The 20,965-nt window shown below is 43.3% G+C and overlaps 1 protein-coding gene across 27 annotated transcripts in view; it reads right to left on the bottom strand.

Moving 5' to 3' along the window:
- Window positions 1–1,200: 1,200 nt before the first annotated feature.
- DTNA (dystrobrevin alpha) overlaps window positions 1,201–20,965 on the bottom strand; it is a 355,063-nt gene continuing 335,298 nt past the window's right edge. For 11 of the 27 annotated variants that reach the window (XM_081790787.1, XM_081790789.1, XM_081790788.1 and 8 more), the window contains 5 exons: window positions 17,300–17,459; window positions 14,526–14,615; window positions 13,072–13,240; window positions 10,163–10,331; window positions 2,194–3,741 (listed from right to left, as the gene is read on the bottom strand). In XM_081790787.1, the coding sequence (XP_081646913.1) occupies window positions 3,583–3,741; window positions 10,163–10,331; window positions 13,072–13,240; window positions 14,526–14,615; window positions 17,300–17,459 (747 nt within the window). In that variant the 3' untranslated portion in view covers window positions 2,194–3,582. Of the gene's footprint in view, window positions 3,742–4,587; window positions 4,963–7,170; window positions 7,869–7,958; window positions 8,008–10,162; window positions 10,332–13,071; window positions 13,241–14,525; window positions 14,616–17,299; window positions 17,460–20,965 lie in introns of those variants that run through there. The other 16 variants (XM_081790796.1, XM_081790798.1, XM_081790800.1 and 13 more) reach the window with 9 other exon arrangements.

The raw sequence follows: 20,965 nt of genomic DNA, 5'->3' as shown, positions 1-20,965 counted from the left end.
GAGCCCTGGCTTCTGCATTTGAAACTAGCTCTCAGGTGATGCCAATGCTGTTGGTCGTTGGACCACATTTTGAGTAGCAAGAGGAGAGTAGTTCTTAAAATCTGTCAGACTATATTACCAGAGGCACTTGTTAAAAAATACAGATTCCCTGGCCCCAGGCTAGACCTGCTAAGTCTGGTAAATGGATTCTTCAAGTGACTTTGGCAATTAGATAAATTTAGGAAATGCTGAGGTAGGGATCAGAGCTACATGTGGCTCCTAGGAGATGAGAGGATGAGACATTAAGATGCAGCTGAAAGAGACTTGGAAAGACACCCATGGACATGCCTTGGTCTCTCACCTCCAAATGGGATGGGGTGTCTGAGCTCCCACTAGTGGTCGTATCAGGTCAGGGTTTGCCCCGGCACTTGATGTAGAGCAGAGCCTCTTGGTTTCTTTCTCTAGTGCCTCTGGAGTGTTTATAGCATTTTCATGAACTGTAAATCAACCCCAGACTCTGTGAGCACAGACTTTCAGCAACATTCCAGCTCAGAGTTCCCAAAAATGCCATTCATGAAGTGTTGGAGCCAGACTCACAGATTCTGCTATTGGCTCTACAAAGGAATCGGCTCCTTGAGCAAACAAAACACACAACCCAACATTGCATGGGAATCCAGAGGTTCCCCGGAGAGAGGCGAGAATGTAGGGGGTGATTACCTCTGCGGACCCTGAGTTTCTGTCTGCTCTTTGGAACTCTTCATTTGATTCCTGTTGCTCTCAGCACATTGACCTCCAGGAGGTGCTGATTCTCCTTCCTCACCAGCTCTAGCACACACCAAACAAAAGCCACGAATTCACTTATTCATTCATTCAACAAATAATTGTGGAGCTTATAACTGCCAAGTACCTGGCTAGATGCTGTGATTCAAAGGATCGGGTCAAGTAACATAAACTGCTTGTAACCGTGTCAGATAGAAAGCAAGCTGTATGTTAGCTATTCCTGTTCTCACACTCATCCCCTATGGAGTACAACAAGGCTTTCCCTCGTCAAAAAAAAATTGTGTCTCCAAAGGCAGGGAAAGGTGAGAAATTTTGCTCTAGTTTCTTAATACTCAACTGACAGGTCCCGCTTCCTGCTGCAAGTGCTGACTTGTCTTTCTTCTGTCCACAGACAGACTCCAGAAAGTTTTCATTGAAACAAAGGTATAAAATACACAGATATAGTGTTTTTAAAAACATTTTTTAATGAAGAAATAATTCCATTCCAAAATATAGACACACAATTAAATAGTTTAATCACTTCAAAATATAACATGTCCCCAGGGGAGGTTCCAACACACACACGCACACACACAAAACAATACTTAACAGCAATACAAAAAAACCCATACAGTAGTAGTTTTGTTACAATACCAATGAATAGTGTGAAAGCTTTAGTGTCTCTGAATTGGTTATTTCAAATGGTGTCAAATTACAGTAGTCATAATTAAAAATGTCTTGCAGTTAATTAGCCTCCAGATGTAACGTTTCTGATTTTTTCCCCCTCTTTTTGGTTCAAAAGTAAAAATGCCCTTTCTTCTGAGGACACAGTGGAGTTCTTGTTTGTGGCTCCTTGGGCGGAATCAAACCAAGGTGACTGCAGCAACCAAAGGTTGCCGTATTTACAAGGTCTATCTACAGTTAACAGCCCAGAACTAATAAGGGTGGACAAGGATGACCAAAATAAAAGCAGACATCAGTGCTAAATTATGATGCAACAGTTTGGCTCATGCATATAAGAAAATACGTAGTATATCACAACAAAGGCCACACTCTTATGCAATTCAGTTCACATTACTACTTACAAATGAACCTTCCCTGCCTTATAGAGATCATTCGAGAATCCATTTTTCCCAATCTCCAGCACATCTCCCTCTGACCAACCGAACTTACCCCGACTTGCGTCCTGACCAACCACAACTGATTCCTGAAATCTCATACAGTAGATTCTGCCCTCCATCCTCCCTCCCTCCATTCACATGGTGCAGTGGAGGAGGGAGGTTGGCTGTGTTAGACCAGTGCTCATTAATAGGCCATCATCCCCGATGGAGATGGATGTGCAATTTGTTGTGGAACAAGAAAGAAACAACCCCTGCGAGATATAATTGTAGCTAATGGACAGGACAGGCGAAACCTGCTGGGTTTGCACTTAGAACAGGTCCCAAAGGTAAATTTGGAGAGCCAGGGAAAGAAACCCGCCAAGAAACACAAAAACCCAAAACAATACACGCCATTTTGTCTCGGTTACAGGACAGGGGTGCTTGAGTCTGGTCTCAGTGCTGACGTGGTGCTAAGAGAAAGAAAAGGTGGCTGGTTAGTCAGGAACTGGTCATTGGTGGCAGTTTGCAGAGTCCTTGCAATGGCTTTGTACGACGCTATCGACAACCGTGTGATGGAGTTGGCAATGAAAGCTATGACAAGGGGGAAGGCTATCAGCCCAATAGTTCATACCTTAGACAGATATTTTGATGGAGAAACACAAAGTGACAACAGAGGTCAGCTCGGTCCAGTCGGTGGCTGAGTGCCACTTGCAGGATCAGAGTTCCGAGTTCAAGAACTACCTGGCTATGATTGAGAGCTGACAGCAATGTAGGTAGCTGGGATGTAGTGGTTTTAAGTACCGAGTATGAGGCACGAGGGGCCACCTGCTCCATCTAGAGAGGTACGGTTTCACAGACGATGGGCAGTGGAAAGGAGATGAACGTTACGATAAACCAACGAAACCCAGAACAAAACCCATCTGTGCAAAGAAATCTGACAACCGTGCAGTTGCACCACTTTGGTGTCAGCCTGTTTTCAGGGACATTTGTCAGGCTGGTTCTCTGGGGAAAGTATGATGGAGTACATCAACGGACAGAACGGGCTTCTTAGTAATGCCGGCGGAGAGCTTTACTGTCCCCAAGGCAAGCGATTTTGTTCCAAAGGGCAGCCAAGGAGATGGTTTGTGACCAAATGCAGGGACGGGAACAGCTGAGAGCCCTCTGGAGAGGGACCTGGAAGGTATCCTGATGTCTCTTCTCAGCTGGGCACAGACCAACTATCGACTACCTGGGGTGGGGGAGAAGGTTTTTGCCAGCCCCGGAAGCAAAATCGAATTGCTGAAGCTTTGAGGTTGACTCAGAGCCTTTCTCGCTTATTCTGAATAAGGCCTTGTTAGAGATTTTGTTATGCAACTTTACCCTAAAGCAGTGGTTCTCAAACTTTAGCGTGCATCAGGGATCACCTGGACGGCTTATTAGAGCACATCTTGTTGGGCCCAATATGCAGAGTTTATGATTCAGCAGGCCTGGGTTGGGGCTTAAGAATTTGCATTTCTAAATAAATTCCCAAGTGATGCTGATGCTGCTGGTCCAGGGAACACACTTTGAGAGCCACTGCTCTAAACGGATGTTCTCTTCCTTCTTTTAAAGGAGACAGGAATGTCAGAGAAGTTGCCAACTTAAGTATAACCTATTCAATATGTAGCAGGATTTTCGTCTCATCAAACCTTGAAACAAGTGGATTATTTTTTCATTTCCCCAGAATCCCTAAGGGAGGTCGTTAAGCGCTCCCCAACCAGGGCCCTCATAAAGGACCGTCAACAGAGGCTTTCATTCTTCCTTCTTCGACAGTTCTTTTGCACACTGGCTTTTCACTGAGTGCAAAATCCCAACTCAGCTTAGAAGAGCCTGTTTCCTCGCACATGACCACAGAAGGCTGCATGCAGAACACCAGGTAAGCCAGCTAAGGCAATAAACATTCAGAAATAAAAGGAGAGTGAGCATTTGGAAGCGCACTTTAAGCCTGTACATTTAAAGCTGAAGGGCTCCAAACGGCCTGATAGGGGAACCTGTGGATGAGCGGTGCGGTTAGACATGCTCCCTAAAGCTAAAACAAGAGGAACGAGCCCGTGGAAGAGTTGAGAGAACTTTAGTCCGTTTGGGGATCTTATGGCACCTGTGGTTTATAAACAGCTTTAGTAACGAGTATTTCAAAACATAGTTCACAGTTTTTAAGAAGATCTGTGCTGATTTTAAAAACTAGATTCTATATAATTTGAATGTTGCCTTTTTTTTTTTTTGAGTATGATAACTATTTGGAAAAAAAATATTTACACTAAATTCTATGGCTGATTTGTTAGAGTATCTTGAAAGAAAACAACCCCAAGCTGGAAAGAAGCCCCGAAGACTGGATTATCCTGGTGTGATTGGTTCAAGTCACTGCTCACAGAGACTTAGAGACAAATGCGGATCGTGCGGGCCAAGGACCCTTGTTGGCTTCCGGGCTCTGAGTCTGGACACTCAGGTACCAAATCCTTCGGGGTTAGTGAATAATTGCAAGTGGTTGTTTTTTTCCCAACCGTGGTGGAAAAAAAAAATGTACAGTGTATAATAAACTGTTTCGCTAAAATCTCAAAGAATTCAGAAATCAAACTTCCAGCTGTACACAGTATTAATATTGTCATTGTAAACGGAACAGGTTCAATATCATGTGCAAAGGTTGAAAATGCTTGTTAACACTGCCATCGTGAGTAACAGCAGCGTGGGTTTTCAGCCTGTGGGATACATCTGTGCGCGTGTGTGGCTGTAGTTCTGTTTTTTTGTTGTCCTTGCGGTGGTTGGTTTGTTTTGTTTGTTGTTAACCAGGGGTGAGCCATGTTACAGAAGATGTGGTTGAAAAGTTAGCTTCGAACAGACGTCAGAAGTCTTTTTTTTTTTTTTTTCCCTTCTCAAAACACACACCTAAGAACTAGGAATCTTAGAACGAAAAGTTCGCTGCGCTCCGGTTGGCAGAACGCGTCTCTAGGGGTGGGGGGGTCTGTCAGGAGCTGCTGTGCGGGCGGCTCCTCTCTCTCCAATGAGGCTGCTGCCAGGCCGCGTCTTCTCCTCTGTGTGGGTGGGTGCGGGGCTCTCCTTCACCACCAGCTTTCCTGTTACCTTCATCATCTGTCTGACTATAGCTTGCCTGGGAATAAGGAACGTGTGATTTTTTTCTTTTTTTAAGACGAAAACTGTCCTCTAAATCAGGGTTATGAAGCTTAGGATTCCCCCCACCCGCCTCCCCCAACACACATGTATTCACACACTCTCTCTCTGTCCTCCCTTCCTCTGACAATCCGAAACCAACGTCCGGGGACACTATGGGCTACTGCTATTGCTGCAGCGAGGACAGGAATCCTCTGTGTTGAGTCTCTTGCTTCACGGGCGCTGGAGGCATCTAGAGGGTTGAACCCACACAAACAGGAATATTTGTGTTGTCCTCAGCCGACCAGCAGATGCGACCCCTAACCTACCATCAGAATGACATCATAATTAGAAAAAAATACCCACTTTCGATTGTCCAAGCCCCCGGTTTCTGAAGTTAGGATGTGGCTGGCCAAGGAGAGCGGGGTATCATGTGGCCAGAGGGAGGCAAAAGGGCCCAATCCAAGATCTGAGTCTGCCCAAATGATGTTTTGGTGGATTCTTAAATTTAGTGTTAGACATTACATACACTGTTTCTCCCAAAGAGGCTCGTTGGAAAGCAAGGTTCGCTCTATTCACCCCTGTTAGTATTGATGAGTGCATTCTTATCCTCAAACAGGACTGAAGCTCTTTTTGAGCAGAGGATGGGTCGTTTATTTCTTTGGCGTCCCACCCTCTGCCCCATACCCATGTAGGGCTGTGCCTTGGTGGACCCCTAATGAACTTTCAGCAATGAAGCTGGCTTCAGGACTCTTGGGTAAGAAAGGCACGGGTTTGGGATAATTTCTGGTCTTGCAGCACAATCAGAAAGCCCAGACAAATCGATTTCAATAGCATAAACGGTTCCAAGATTTCAGCTGTATTTCTTGGCTGCCTCAAGAAAAATTATACTAGGCTAGAACTAGCCACAAAGATGAAAAGTCACTGGCTTCTGGACTGATCCAGAAGATTTTAAGTAAATTTGGCCTAAGGAGCTGATTTAGTGACAGGCTGGTTCATGTTTAGAGTCCTGTGGAATGCCCGCTGGGGAGGCAGGAAATGGCAGAGGCCACGACTGTTTCAATTTTTCACCGCCAGATTGACAACAAAAGATGAAAAAAAAATGGCCTGAGAACTTTTAGCGAACTGAGATCTTTGGCTTTTAGGTAGAAGACCCAAATGCCACTTCTTATCTGAGTTTATGTCAAGACATTTCACTAGTTTTTAAGAAAAATATTTTTCTAAGAACTAGTTACTGATGTTTAAATAATGTGCGGAATAAAAACGATCCAATCGCTGGCACTAAGAGACAGAAAATGCTGCTAAAGGAGAGGCTTGCTCCTTTGGGACTAGATTTGTTATAACCGGAATAGATATTTTCAGAAACAGCTCCTGGGAATTTTTTCACCGTGGTCATAATGAATCAGGAGAGCATGTGGTGTGGCGTTCTCAAATCCAAGGGAGGTAGACTGGAATGCAGACAGTCAGATCTTTCTTTTCACACCAAAAAGGCCTCAAAGCTCCTAAAGTATATTCCCTAACAGCAGCTATGTCACGATTTCTACTTGCTTAATCCTAACCTGAGGACTGAGACGGGTCAGTCAGTAATGCGTGAGTTAGGATGTATTCTTTTCAAGTTGATTTGTCATTTAAGAGCTATATATTCCTTTTTAAATTTAGCAGCCAGAGTGGACTTTACTACCATCTGTCGGATAGACTTATGAAATCTATGGGTGGGAAAGACTATATCACTCGGGTAGATACAAGTCCCCGGGGCCCCGCCAGCCAGAGACTGTGAGAGGTGCATTTACTCTGAACCGTATGGGGTACAGCTAAAGGGCCACTGGCTGGAGCCAGAGAAAGCAGCTAGACTTATGAGACAGTGTGGCCAAAGGTGTATAAAATTATGTGCACATAGCTGAGTCCTAGCTTTGTTTATAAAAATACAGAGAGCAAGCTGGTTCTGAGTCCTGGAGGTTCCCACAAAATAGCAGCTCCCCAGGATGAAACTGCTTGTAAAGCACTAAGCATAGTTCCAGGCACGTATGTGTGTGCTCATAATAAATTATGGTGTGTCTGGCACCATGTTAAACTCTTTAAAAGCTACACCCCGGTGAAGACAACTCCACTGTGAGGTGAGTAGCGTGATATATGTTGTGCAGAGGGAACAGAGGTTCATAGAGGTTTAATAATCTGTCAAGGTTATGCTGCTGTTTAATAATCTGTCAAGGTTATGCTGCTGTGATTTGGCGGAATCCGTATTTGAAATCAGGTCTATTAGGGTCCAGAGTCTAAGCTTCAGATGGCTACACTCAAGTGGTCCTGCCAATCCAGTGCTATTCTCTCTACATTAAACACATTGCTGAGGATTTCCCATGTATGTAGGTAGGTCCTCGGGGGTGGGGAACCACATGCCATGTAAATGATATTTTAAATTAAGCTGTATCTTGCTGAATTCCACAGTGAATCTGAATCAACTATTCCAAAAATATAAGGCTGCAGAATTTCTCCTCTCTGTTTTGCTTTTTTTTTGTTTTTTTTAAATAATACATGGTTTTGCCTTTACTTGTTAAAATACACACATTTGATCTTTGGGTCTTGAATACAGCATGATAAGAAGCTGACCCATCATCTCTGGACGTGATGAGCAAGCCTGGACTTTTCCTTCTCAAGGGACAGAGAGGCTGCAAACTCAGATGCTGTTAGTGGATTGGTGATGAGGCTTCATAGCCATAGAAGATTTCGGGGGCATCTCTGGTGTTACAGAAGTCTCTGTGCCAATTTTCCTAATTAATAGAGTAAAAAGTCAATTCCCAAGATTGTCTGCCAAATCTCCACTGGATTATAATGTAATGCTCCACAGGCCGGGATGATTCTTTGACATCAGCAGGGAAGGAGGATATTTTATCACACAGAACACAGAAACACCTAAGAGAGAGTGATTGTGCATTTAGGTTACAAGTCATTGGAGTTCAGTATACAGTGGCCACGTTTCCTCCTAAATAAGACGGTACTTACTTGAGAGGAGAGTGATAAAAGGATATTGTATTCAACCTTGCAAGCTGACCTGTGGGTGACAAAGGACACAAACAAGAAAGGTGACATGTCAAGTCTGTGACGCGGTCAAGCTGGTGAATTATTTGGTTGGAAGCCATGCAGAAAGACAGAGAGAGTCCAATGAACAAAAACAGCATTCCGACCCATCAAGCAAGCATGTGCTCACAGAGTAGTCAAGGAAAACCACTTCAACGTTCTCTAGGGCATGCGTCTTGAGTGGGAACCCACGGGCCTACTATGTCCTCCTACAACTTTTCTTTGACTTTCCCTGGAAGCCACTGGGCATGGAAAGGAAAGGAGAGAAAGAGCTTAAGATTAACCGGCGAAAACTCCAGTTGGATCTTAAGCCATTAATAGAATTTCCCTTCATTTTACTCCTACAAGGTTAAGTTCCTAATTCATTAATGTAAATAAAAATCTAATATTTTATATGAAACGACTGTCTCCCTTTTAAAAAAATCTAGAATTTCAGTTACCGTTGTCACCCAAATCCAGAAACTGATATGGGCTCAAAGAGGGAGGCCTAACAGGCACCTTGAACAGCATGAACCAGAACATTGATTATTTAACCACATCCCTCTCTCCCTCTGTGCAGCAGAGCCAAATGAAATACGTGTAGGAATGCCATCCTTCAGAGTTCCCAGAGACACCCTGGCAGCTTCTTCATCCAGGCTAATTTCCCTCCGTGGACGGGTCATAGAAGTGGCAAAGTGAGAGCATTCTCCCTGGGTCTCCCCTTCAGGCAAATTTGACCGTTTCTGTTTCTGTAACATTGACTCATGGCTTTACATACACAATCATTGATTTTTTTTTCTTTTTTTTCTTTTTTTTTTTTTTTTATGACTAAGCCTACATTTTAGTTGCTTCTAAAACGTTGTTAAACTGAAAAGGCTAATGGAACATTTCAAAGGCACCAAACTTTATTTGATACTATTGGGGTGGGGTTGGTAGGCTCCAGTTTTTCTCTTGCTACATTCTTCTTGGGAAAATATTTCAAAACAATCCATAAACATACGAGAAGTAGAGGTAATCTGTTCTTTCTGCCTCTCTCTTTTTAAAAAAATTTTAATGTTTATTTTGATTTTTGAGACAGAAAGAGACAGAGCATGAGTAGGGGTAGGGCAGAGAGAGAGAGGGAGACACAGAATCTGAAGCAGGCTCCAGGCTCCAAGCTGTCAGCATAGAGCCTGACATGGGGCTCGAACCCACAGACCGTGAGATCATGACCTGAGCCAATGCTGGACGCCCAACCGACTGAGTCACCTAGGCGCCCCCTCTCTGCTTCTCTTTCCTTCACTAACAGACTAAGAGGGGGACGCTGCTCATCTAAGAGTGTGGAAGAGGCTCGTCTGCTTAATGGACAGAAAGCCTGACATGAAGAACTATCCCAAGGGGACCTGGGGGTGAGGCAGTAGGTCTCAACCACGCAAACATCCCTGAACTCCCACAGCCTCAAGGAAACACCTGTGAATTACAGGGAGGAGAAATATTCAAGCAAGACAAACACTGCAGTAGAACTACTCCATGGGGAAAACGCATCCCTTTTAGGATGACTTACTAATCAACACTTATTCCCAATTGCATGTGTTATGTCCAGTAAATTCTCAGGTGGATTAATAGTATACCCCAGTATATATGAAAATCTGTCCATCCACACCCTGCTGAACATGGAGCCTACAGTTCTCCCCCCCACCACATTTCTCCATGAGATTTGATACTCTCCCACATATTTATTTTGACATGAGGTGGGCAGTGGGGGAAGCTGAGGGCAAACGATTCAAGGGAGGAAATATATTTATGCTTATTCAGTTTCCGGGTGCCCTGTGCCCTGTTTTTTTTTTTTTTAATCCATGAGAAAAAACATCTTTCCCAGCGATCTTGGAGGAAGATGGATTGTTTCCATCCATCCCCATGCATTTCCACTAAGGCAATGAGGTCTTTTTCAGTTTTCGGGTCAGAATTTCTAAGAATTAATGGTGAGCTGTAGCTCTCAGCATTTACAGTTCTTACTGTTTAGAATATGTGGAGTAAGAAATGCACGCAGAATATTCTGGAGAGGGAAGGTGGAAGAAAGGAGTGGGTGGGGATTTTCTGAGTCATGTCAAAGACCCAGCCACCGAGGGGTGAGGGCCCGGGGGTTGGGGGCTGGGCCTGGCTCCCCATACCTGGTAGGTTTCATCCTGCAGCTTCTGCTTCAGGTACTCTTCCATTTTGAGCTCATTCTCCAGCTGCCGGACAGAGTCATTTTCATAGTCCTCATCCTCTGGCTGCACGTAGGGGTCCCCATCTTCTGTGACCCTGGGAATACACCACAAGGGGTGTTTGGGAGCAAATCTTTTTTTTTTTTCTTTTACAGTTTATTTAATTGTTTATTTTGAGAGAGAGAGAGAGAGAGAGAACGAGTCAGGAAGGGCAGAGAGAAAGGGAGACAGAGGATCCATAGTGGGCTCTGGGCCAACATCAGAGCCTGATGAAGGGCTTTAACTCACGAACCATAAGATCATGACCTGAGGTGAAGTCAGACACTTAGCTGAGCCCCCCAGGTGCCCCTGGGAGCAAATCTTCAAAGTACGAGTGGAACTCCAGTGTTAGGTATAGTTTGGGGCCCATTTATTTAGACCCCCAGTTCACTTCTTTGTTTCAATTAATTTCAATTCAGTGTCCTCTGTTACCTAACAGAAAAAATTTTTATAAACTTTGGAGATTTGGAGATAGACATGATCAAAGTATTCTCATATGCAGTTTTTCTATGGCACTCTGATGATCACTGGCCATCTGTGTTTTCCTCTGACTTAGGAATGGGTTGCCCTTAAAGTGTTTGTCAATCTTAAAAAAGGCAGCCTTATCTTTTGGGAGGATATAGTCTTCTTAATCTGAGGACCTTTTTTCTTTTCTTTTCTTTTCTTTTCTTTTCTTTTCTTTTCTTTTCTTTTCTTTTCTTATGGAAACCAAGATCACTTTCTACAAGGAAAGTGAGCCCTCTAGTGAAATAACGATTAAGGACATTTGTTCATAATTGAACCCTCTTTGTGTTATGTACATATGTAGGCACATGCACCCATGTGCTTTATTTTTATAGTAGAATAAGTCTTAGAATATCAGCTCCTCGGTGTCTGGAAGGTAATACTTGAACTCATAGCTCTGGATCTTAAAAATTTATACTAGCTCTGAATCTAAGAAATCTACTTAAATTATTCAGTTCTACCATGAAATAAATAGCTAGCAATGATCTCATTCACTAATGTGTGACTCTATTTCCATGTATCCACCCAGTTTATAAAAACCCTTCCTGAGACTGAACATAAATTCACGACCTAAATCATAGGACTAAAATATTCTCAGGTAAAACACAGTACATGTTTAGGTAGTGCAGATATTAAAACATCCCCTAAAGTGAAAAGAGTGGTCAAGTAGAAGTTCCTGGGTTGGAACTTAAATACCATTGTTTACATTTATTAATGTCTGTATGACATGTTCTCATTATATTTAGAGGTTTGGGGCCAGGCTAAATAGGTCTGTGAGGCCTCTATGAACTGTCTCTCCCCAATTCCCGCAGCCGTGTTGGTGGCTGGTTCTGGCACCAGCCTACCAGGGACAGTGGACTGGGGTAGACTTAGCTACAGGCTTGGATCTTGGGAGCAGGACGAGAAGACTTTAGGTGACCACATGTAAATGCTTCATTATAAAAAGTCAAACAGATATGTTATTTACCAGACTAACCTGATGACCATTAATTCACCATTCTGAATAACAAATCAAATAATTCTAAATTACAGAGGAAAGGACAAGAAAACAAACTAAAATTAAAAGCAGCAGCCTATCGCTATTTGAAATCATGTTATAACTGTTTTGTTTTGATCTTAAGGCCTGCCTTTTCACAACCAGCTTTCAAACCACATTTATAATTCCCCATTATTACTGGTCTACTTGCTACTTGGATTGAGATCCAAAATGCCAGAAAGGCTTCTGGTTAGTTTCTTCTTTGGGTCCTGAAACTGGCCAGTTTATTTTTGAAGACTAGTGGGCAGAACTTTTCACATTAAACACCATCACCCTTCTGCAGTATGTTTTTAGTTAAAGTTTTAACTTTATTTTTTATTTTTTAGAGAGAGAGAGTGCAAGTGGGGGAGAGGAGAGGGGCAGAGGGATAGAGAGGGTCTTAAGCAGGCTGCATGCTCACTGTAGAGCTTGGGGCTTGATCCCATGACTCTGGGATCATGACCTGAGCCGAAATCAAGAGTCAGACGTTCAGTGGACCGAGGCACTCAGCAGCCCTGCTTCCGTAATTTAAATGCTCAGTGATGCCTTTTGCCCTTCTGGTGAGCGCCTGCCCATGTCTCTCACAGCTGCATGAGCCTCTCTTCAAGGTTCCCTTGCTTCCCTGCCTTCCTTACCTCCCAAATGGGCTCTGTACATCTGTCCTAGCTCCCCCTTTGTTTCTCAGCTTTGCTTTCCTGTCTACTTTGAGTTTGAACTGATCCAGGGGCACAGAAAGTCTAGAGGGGACGTCACTGATTCTGCTGGTTTCTGTCAAGCTACAGAAGCCTAATTGGAAGAAAATCTTTGTAAAATGTCTTTCAAAGGTCAGATTTATACACACTCAACAAGTCGACCAGATTGGATTTCTTTATAATGAGATTTTATATATTTACTTATTTCAATTCCAAGTGCTTTCATGGTGTTTACATTCATTCTGAATAGAGGCTTCTCCAGCATCGCCTGGTCCTCTAAGGGTGAATACAGTAAATTTAGAAGATAGAATGATTTATCCCCTGAAGTAGTCTGTGAGTCCTAGAATGCTGGGAGGGAGTTTTAAATACTATTTTGCATACAACGAGCACTGTGCCTTGGGTGAGGGAGGCTCTCAATGAGCACTGCTTGCTTTTAGTTATCGCTATTCTCACTAAATAGTGAGAGGGCAAAGTTCCAATACCAAATTTAATGTAGCACCCTTCTACCTCTTCTGCGTCATACCTTTCCAAAATAAAGGACTAAGCAGCCATGTTTTTATTTTCTTATGTTCCCTACTGAGTATTCTGTTACTGAGGAATGTTCTGGAGCAGAAGATACTCACACGTCACTACGCATGGTGCTGGGGGTAGCGCCACCGTGGAGGTACCCAGGTTTTCGGGCGTGGATTTGTGCTAGAAAAGCCTTTTCAGTGGTTGGCGATGGAACCAGATCCTCAAACTGAGTCCGTGCAAATTCAGAATCCACATTACTCTCAGTTTCACTCCCCACCTCTATTAGGGACGATGGAAGAAATGAAGAATGGCTTAGGTTATTTTATGATTGGCCAATAAAGGGCCAGATTTAACTTAAGTCAACCTTACGTTTATACAACCTGTGCTGTATAAAACATCAACCAGTTATTGTACATAAGTCGGTGGAGTTTATTATTTTTTTTTTCAAAATGACATTTGATACATGAATTTCTAGAAAATTATTTGGTATATGGTATTGTCTTTTTTTTAATCTCAATATTATGAGGAATTTTTGTGTTTTAACTGGCTTAGTTTCTTAATACTTCTCTTTTACCCTTCCTACAAAAGTCTTCATTAAAACTGTTCTTAATTTTGCTTAATATTATTTTAATTTAGGAAATACAAACCTTAAAATACTACATTCACTTAATATTTCAATGTATTATAAATATAAACTAATAGTATATGAAGTGTCCACATAAGAGTAACATTTTTAGTCATCATTTGCTAGGGCAGTGGGTACATGCCATTAATCATGGTGTATTAACTGCTGCCATTTTTATCCTAGTTGCTAATCTTAATCCAGACTAGCAGAAACAATTTTCATTACTTCAGTTCTTATTATAGCAGCTTTAAGAAATTTAAATCCGGAATTTTTTTAATATTGAAGTTTTATTTCTTATAATTTTTGTAATCTCAAACTATGGGACCAGAGTCATGCCAGACAAATATCTTGCCAAGTGGGCTTATGGAACAGATGAGATGTATTAGTAACTGGTAAGATATTTATTTGCATATTCATGCTGTTAAAGTTTTAAAAACTCCATGTAGTATTATTAGCATAAAGAGTCTCACTCAATGTTATGCTCTTTATTTTCTGGGGAGATCTCTCTTTAGACATATCGCAAAGGTAAATTTCAATTTAGCCTCATTCAAATAGCCACGCGTTTCAAATTAACAGAGTTTAAATTAGTAAATAAAACATTTGACCTTCTAAAATAACTTTAGCTTCATGTCACATTGGATCATGATATTACAAGTTACAAATAATAGGTATTACAAACACTAGAATTACAAGTCAATTTTAGTATTTTTCTTTATTCCTATTGGCATGTTTCAAACTCTCTGCATTAAGCATGTAATTAACCGTCTTGTCAGCAAAATAGCAACAGTGCTGAAATATCTGAATATACCAAAAATATCATACAGATCTTAAAAAAAATCCTTTTTATATTTGACAATGAGGAGATCTCTAACACAGGCCCCTGGCACTTATGGGTCCCTCTGCAAAGAGCAGACACACGAGAGGGGACCGGGGACTCACCGGAATTCAGCTCTTTCACAAGAGAGGACATGGTGTTAGTGATGGAATCTGCTGCTACCAGTAAGTCATTTCTTAAGTTTCTTCTTGAACCTTGAGTGAAGAAAAAAATGATCGTTAAAAAAAAAAAATCACACAGCTTTTCCTTTCTTCCCCCCCACTTTTTGTGCGGTTTATCATCTACATCGATATCCCGAAGCAAGAAAAACTTCCAAGACTTCTCCTTCTCAAAGGTGTTTTGGTTCATTTTCTGAAAAAATACATTGTCCTTAGGGTAATGGCTTCGATGTTAAGAAGACATGGCCACGGATGAGGGAGGGGCTCATTTAATTGATTGTACAAATTGGGAGAGTTTTGCAAGTGAAAGGGGGTGGTATGATAAGACTGTGATGTGGCACAACCTGGGATGGTCCCAGGTAAACCAGTATCTATTGTCGCCTTTCTTAGGAAAACTCACACAGATGCAAAGTCTGGTTTTGCCCGGAGACTTGCACCTTGCCAGCTGCTGCTACCGTTTCAGCCATGACCTGGTGGCTCAGCACATGGGATTGCGATCTCCATCACCACAGTCTCTATCTCTCATTAGGGCTCCCAGAGTTCTCCCTATCATGATAGGTATCTCTGGGGAATGGGAACCCCTGAAGGCCCCAGAGCATACAAGACGGGTGAGATTCTTCTCCCGCACTAAGACCTGGGCAGAAGGTATATGTCTAATACCCTGAATTGCAACTTAGACTAGGTTTCTCCATGGTAGACAAAGATTACGATGATGTTTCAGGCACACGAAGGGTTAAATGGGTATTTGTCGGCTGGCTTGGGTGTGAGGTAGAGATGGAACATAATATCTTTGGAAAAAAAGGCTCAAGATTCCAAACAGCTGACCTGCAGATGAACTTAGGCAGCAAGAGCTCTTTATGAGCTAGGAGCTGCCTATAGGCCACATTTCATCCTGTACTTTCTCAGAAAGTCAAACTCAGTAAAATAATAAATACATGTAAATTAAAAAATCAAGGGAATCAGAGAAAACAATTAGAAAGCTCTTAGGGGCGCCTGGGTGGCTCAGTCAGTTAAGTGGCGGACTTCAGCTCAGGTCATGATCTCATGGTTTGTGAGTTCAAGCCCTATGTCGGGCTCTGTGCTGAAAGCTTGGAGCCTAGAGCCTGTTTCGGATTCTGTGTCTCCCTCTCCTTCTCTCTCTGCCTCTCCCCTGCTAGAACTCTCTCTCTGTCTCTCTCTCAAAAATAAACATTAAAAAAATATAGAAAGCTCATAGATTTAAAATACTGTAAATTTCCTTAAGATCAGATTTAGAGAAAGGACATTTTTTCTTCTAAAGGTGAAAAAAAAGAAAGTTATTTTCAATAACTTAAAATTTTTTGTATAACTTATTTTCTTTTTCAGAAAAAAAAGCCATATTATGGATCTTTCCTTTTCCCTCCTAGCAGAGAGTACGCCATTCTCTTCCTTTAAAATGTAAGATTTTATCCCCTATACAAAATGGATGAGAATGTCTCTTTCCTCACACTCTTGCTATTTGTGGATATTACTAATGTTAATTTTTTTAAAAATCTGCTAGGCAAGAGGTGATACTTGTATTTCTACAATAGTTTGTGAGATTAGACACCTCTTTATATCTTTATTGGCAATTTATAGTTCTTTCCATATCCCTCACTTATTTTTGTTTCGGGAATGTCTTTTTTCTTACTGATTTCTATATGCTTTATGAGTAGCTGAAATTATACAACTTGATTGCCACTTAATGCTGGAAACGTTTTCCTCAAGCCTATTTTTTGTCTTTTGACTTCATTTATGTTCCTTTTTGCCTTAAAACTAGTAGTCAACTATCTCTCTTTTCCTTAGATCTATATGTGAGGATCTGGAAGGACGTTCATGATATATTGCTAATTTAAAGAAAATGCAACTTGCCGACCAAAATGCAATGCATGGTCTTGTTTGTGTGAAAAAGAAGGGTAGATGTTTATAAAAACACACTGAAACATACGTAATTATATGTATATGAAGAATTGAGAAGGGCCAAACTGCTTAATAGTGTTTACTTCTGGGAATGAGATTCGCAGAGTGAGGGTCTGCAGAAGCATTTTTTCCCCTGAACTTTCTGTAAATGTAAAAAGTGATGGCAAGAAAAAGTCTTAAAAGTCTTAAAATATTTCCAAATGAATACAATCACTTGTCTTGAAAGACCTTACCCCTACCCCCGGTGTGTGAATGGAAAAGGCAGCAGGTGAGAGAATACTGTTATATTTATCAGTCTTTGTGCTCCTGTTAACTATGGAGGCTGAACCTCCAACCCTTTGGCCCTGTATTACAGAGGCAATGGTCAACTCTTTAGGGCAGCTGTAAAATGATTAAATTATCTGCTTGTTCATTGCAGGGCTGCATCCCACCTCAGCTGGGACTGTTTAACCTCAATTTGAGTTTGCTTTAACATAAAGGAAATAAGATCTTTCAGAACTTTAAAATGGGTTACATTTATAAAGTTTCCTGGGATATTGGTGAAAGGTTTTCCCTTCCCTTAATGAGCAAAGACTCATAAAAAATGGAGCAGGGCGATAGAAGCTGAAAGAAGGTAAGATGGTGAAGTGAGTAACAGGCTAGCCTAAGGAGTTTCTGAAACAGCTCTGGGGCCAGGTGGGCACAAGGAATACCCTGGCATTTCCACACTGTGGCTCCAAAGATTCTAAACGCTCAACAGACCGTGGTGACTTATGCGCCACGTGAAAAAGCAGAACACAACAACAAAACGTGACCCCACTTACTTTGTGCAAACGCCTCCTGAACATCACCCCCTACCCCCGTGAGGGAGTCCTGAGGCGTGTGGGACGGGCTGGAGCAGGCAGACGCGGACCGCACAGGCATGGGGATGGGCCTGCTGATGGTGTGGCTGGGGGAGGAGCGAGGAGAGCCTGCCCCCTGGGTCTGGAGAGACAATGCGAGTCGTTAATTTGTTTTCCCAAAGCCTCCTTCAAAGGTTAAAAACAGTCACGGTGAGGTTCCCAAGCAGGAGGGCATCCTAGGTAGTTGAGATGGTAATCCTTAACCTGAGTTGCAGGTGCAGATAATTTAGGACCTTATTCTGTATAACCTGGAGTTTTGGTTACTTGTTGAAAGTTAAGAATATTAGTACAGCATCGTTCTATAATACACGATATGTGCGCCCAGGTAATGAGGCTACCGTTAAGCGGTGAAATTTACAAGGTGTGTCTGTTTCCTCCTTGAAGGAAGTTCCACGTAGAATAAAAAGACGTTTATTAAGGACAAAGTTTGCAATATAAACGAAGAGACTATTTGGGATGGATGTGGTTTTACCTTCCTAAATATTCAGTGTCTGTCCTGGCATCATCTTTGAGGATAATTTATAGGCCAGATCCTGTCAAGCAATACTGGCGTCCCGCAGGAAATGTCCTTCTCTTCATCGATGAAAAAGCAGTTAATTTCAGCAATCAGAACAGTGGGGTTTAAGAGGGAGTAAAGAAAAAAAAGGAGAAAGCAACTAAAAGCCATTTCCCTCTATACCACAGTCCTCGGCATGAAACTGTTCACACCTTGAATTTCACAGCTTTGTCTCCACACAATGAGGTTTCTTGGAAACACTTTCTGTGTTATAATAATTAGTTTACAAAGGAAGCCAGTCATGAATAAGAGGATGCAATGAGACCCTCTGGTGCATACTCAGAGGTGAGGTGTTCAGGTGCTCACATAGACTCCAGTCCAGATTGCTGGGTCCTGCCAGGGAGAGTGAGGACTCTTCCATAGCAAGGCCCAGAGATGCAGCACCAACCCATTCACACCCAGGGACGTGCACCCTGGGAGCACTGCTCTGGAGTGTTTGATTTAGACTTTGCTGAGGGTTGGGCTGCTTGCAGTTAAAACACACAACATCAATCCTGTCAAATGCCATGCTGTTAGCTTTCCAGGGCTTGGCATCACACGTACAAGTCACATCTATAAATTGAGAAAAATCTAGAATTAAACACAAAGCAAAACAGAGCAGAGCACAGGAAATAACTCATGTGATCCAGTGGGCTGGGGATTCCACTCTTTTCATTCTCAACAGTACCTTGAATGGTCTGTCCAGGCCCAGGGAACGGAAGCTTGCCCCCTCGCGATGCTTTGCAGCCTGTGGCCCCAGCCCGCTCAAGGACAGGTCTGGTTTTCCCCAGCAAACCTTGCCAGTTCATCTCAATAGCCACGAAACCTCTGCTTCTGAGCTACCGTGGCACCCCCCCCTTCCCACGCCAATAATACATGACCACATTTGAGTCATGCGTTGCCCTGTAGAAGGGTCTTCATGTGCATTTCTCTCCATGACCCCCTGAAGTAGAGCATCATTACTCTCAAGATGAGATTGTGGACCCCAGTGCTCAGAGAGGTAAAAAGGTTTGCCCAGGAGGCAGAGCGGGAGAGCTTGGGCTGGCCTCTGAGCATGGATGCTCTGTCTGCCCTTGGCTGCAGGGACCTGGCTGGGTTTTGCCTGCTGAGGGCCCATCAAAGGCATTTCGCTGCCTTGAGGGCTGCCTCCCCCTGGCAAGCCCTCTTGTGTGCCATTCTCCAGGCAGGGCCCTCAGCAGGGCTCCCCGCCCTTTCTTACCTGTCCTCTTTACCCAGGACCAGTCACGGCACCGGACGGAGGAAGGACTGGGATGGGAAGGTGGACAGAGGGGCTGAAGGGAGGAGGTTAACGGCAGGGATACCTCAGCTCTGGGGAGCCAGACCCTCTTCTGGGGTAGCGGGTTCACGATAATAACAATACAACTCCACTTGTGTATGTGTTACAGTGGATAAAGCACTTTTCCGTACATTGTTTGGTTTCATTCTCCTCATTATTGGTGCTAGGAATGATAGTAGCTTATATTTGAATAGCAATTCGCAGTCTATGAAGCACTTTAACCCCAACGATTTCACTTAATCCTGCTAGCCACCATGTGAAGTATTCTATTCCCATTTTCCAGGTTAGCACACTGAGGCTCAGAGGTGCTAATTGGGTTACCCAGTGAGAGAGTGGCAGAAATAAACGAGATCCCCAGCCTTTCGCCTTCAAGCCCAGGGCTTTCCCACCGCACCACAGCCGCTTCTGAGGATCGGGGGCCCTGTGACCAATCACCACACACTTCACTCATGGAGAAAGGTTTAGCAGCCTGAAGGCTGAGAAAACACAGTATCTGGACCCACCGGGGAGGGGTGTTGGAGTAGGGGCCCCAGGCTTCTGGCTGGGCTGTGCAATAGCTTTCAATTGCCGGATGGCGGGGTGCAGTGTGAGGGCCCTGGTGGTGGAAGAGACTGTGGGCCAATTATCAATCAGTACAGATACACAGGTGCAAATCTCTTATCTGCAAATTTGAAATCCAAGAAGCAACATTTGTCGTTTCATTACTGACATGAGGCTATTTCTATGGCATCTGCACTGTACTGCCTTTCTAAAACCCAGAAAGATTCTGAATCCTGGGACACACCCGGACCCGGTGATTTCAGACGTGGGGCTGTGAGTTTGCATTTCAGTATCTTAATGGCTGTACTGGGGCTGCACGCACACCAGCACCACTGGCACCTGTTCCATCAGGGTCTCCAGTGCAGGGTGCCCATGGCGCCGTCCTCTCCCTTTGGGCCTTCACCTGGCCGTTCTAACCTTCCAGTCGGTGAGTCTCTTACCTCTGGCAACACTCTCCCCTTCTCCTTGTGCCCTGGGCTCTCTCCTGCTGCGTTTGAGGCATTCCCAGCCCTAACTCTCCCTGCTTAATAATGCCTGGTCTCCAAAGTCAACTTTCCCCACTGCTTTCCGCCTGCTTCTTTCCTTCAAAACCCCTCTTCATGGTCTGTGTGGAGAGAAAAATAATTGACTATGGTGATGTGTTAAGGGAAAAACAATGGCCTGAATGTAAATGACACCAATGTGTAAATGACTGATAGGCACCATCTCCTAAATGAGTATCTAATTGGTGCAATTTCAAGCAGTCTGATTACGTGAAGAATTCAGGTAGAGATTCTGTGCTGGAGACAAGATCCAGTGGCATCTTCCCTGCAACTCCCAACCCCCAAGGAATGTCCAGTCTCCGGCGGGGAGGCCCCTGGCTCCCTGGGTGACGATGGCCCTGTCTCTTTGTCCGGACACTGTCCAGTTTGATGCACGGTAGCTTCCTGGGACCTACTGCTGGAAATGCCATCTCTGGCCTTCCTTTCTGTTCTTTCTGTAGACTCACTAGGAAAGGACAGTTGCCTCTTGGTATTGGGGTTGATCAGTGGAGTTTCATTTTCGGGTAGTGACCACTGCGGAATGGTGGCCTCTGGCCTGTTCACGAAGTATATATAGTTGTCTGCTAACAATTTTAGAAGAGTTAGAGTGAGTCATCTCTGCAAACATCCCTTCCTGGAAATTACTTGATGATTAATGGAGTGAATACTTAAGGGACAACGGTCCATGCAGATCA

This window comes from Panthera onca, chromosome D3 (genome assembly GCF_046562875.1).
Source record: "Panthera onca isolate mPanOnc1 chromosome D3, mPanOnc1 haplotype 2, whole genome shotgun sequence".
Classification (NCBI taxonomy): domain Eukaryota; kingdom Metazoa; phylum Chordata; class Mammalia; order Carnivora; family Felidae; genus Panthera; species Panthera onca.
The sequence above is the reverse complement of the archived record's forward strand: the minus strand, read 5'-3'. Positions and strand labels throughout refer to the sequence as shown.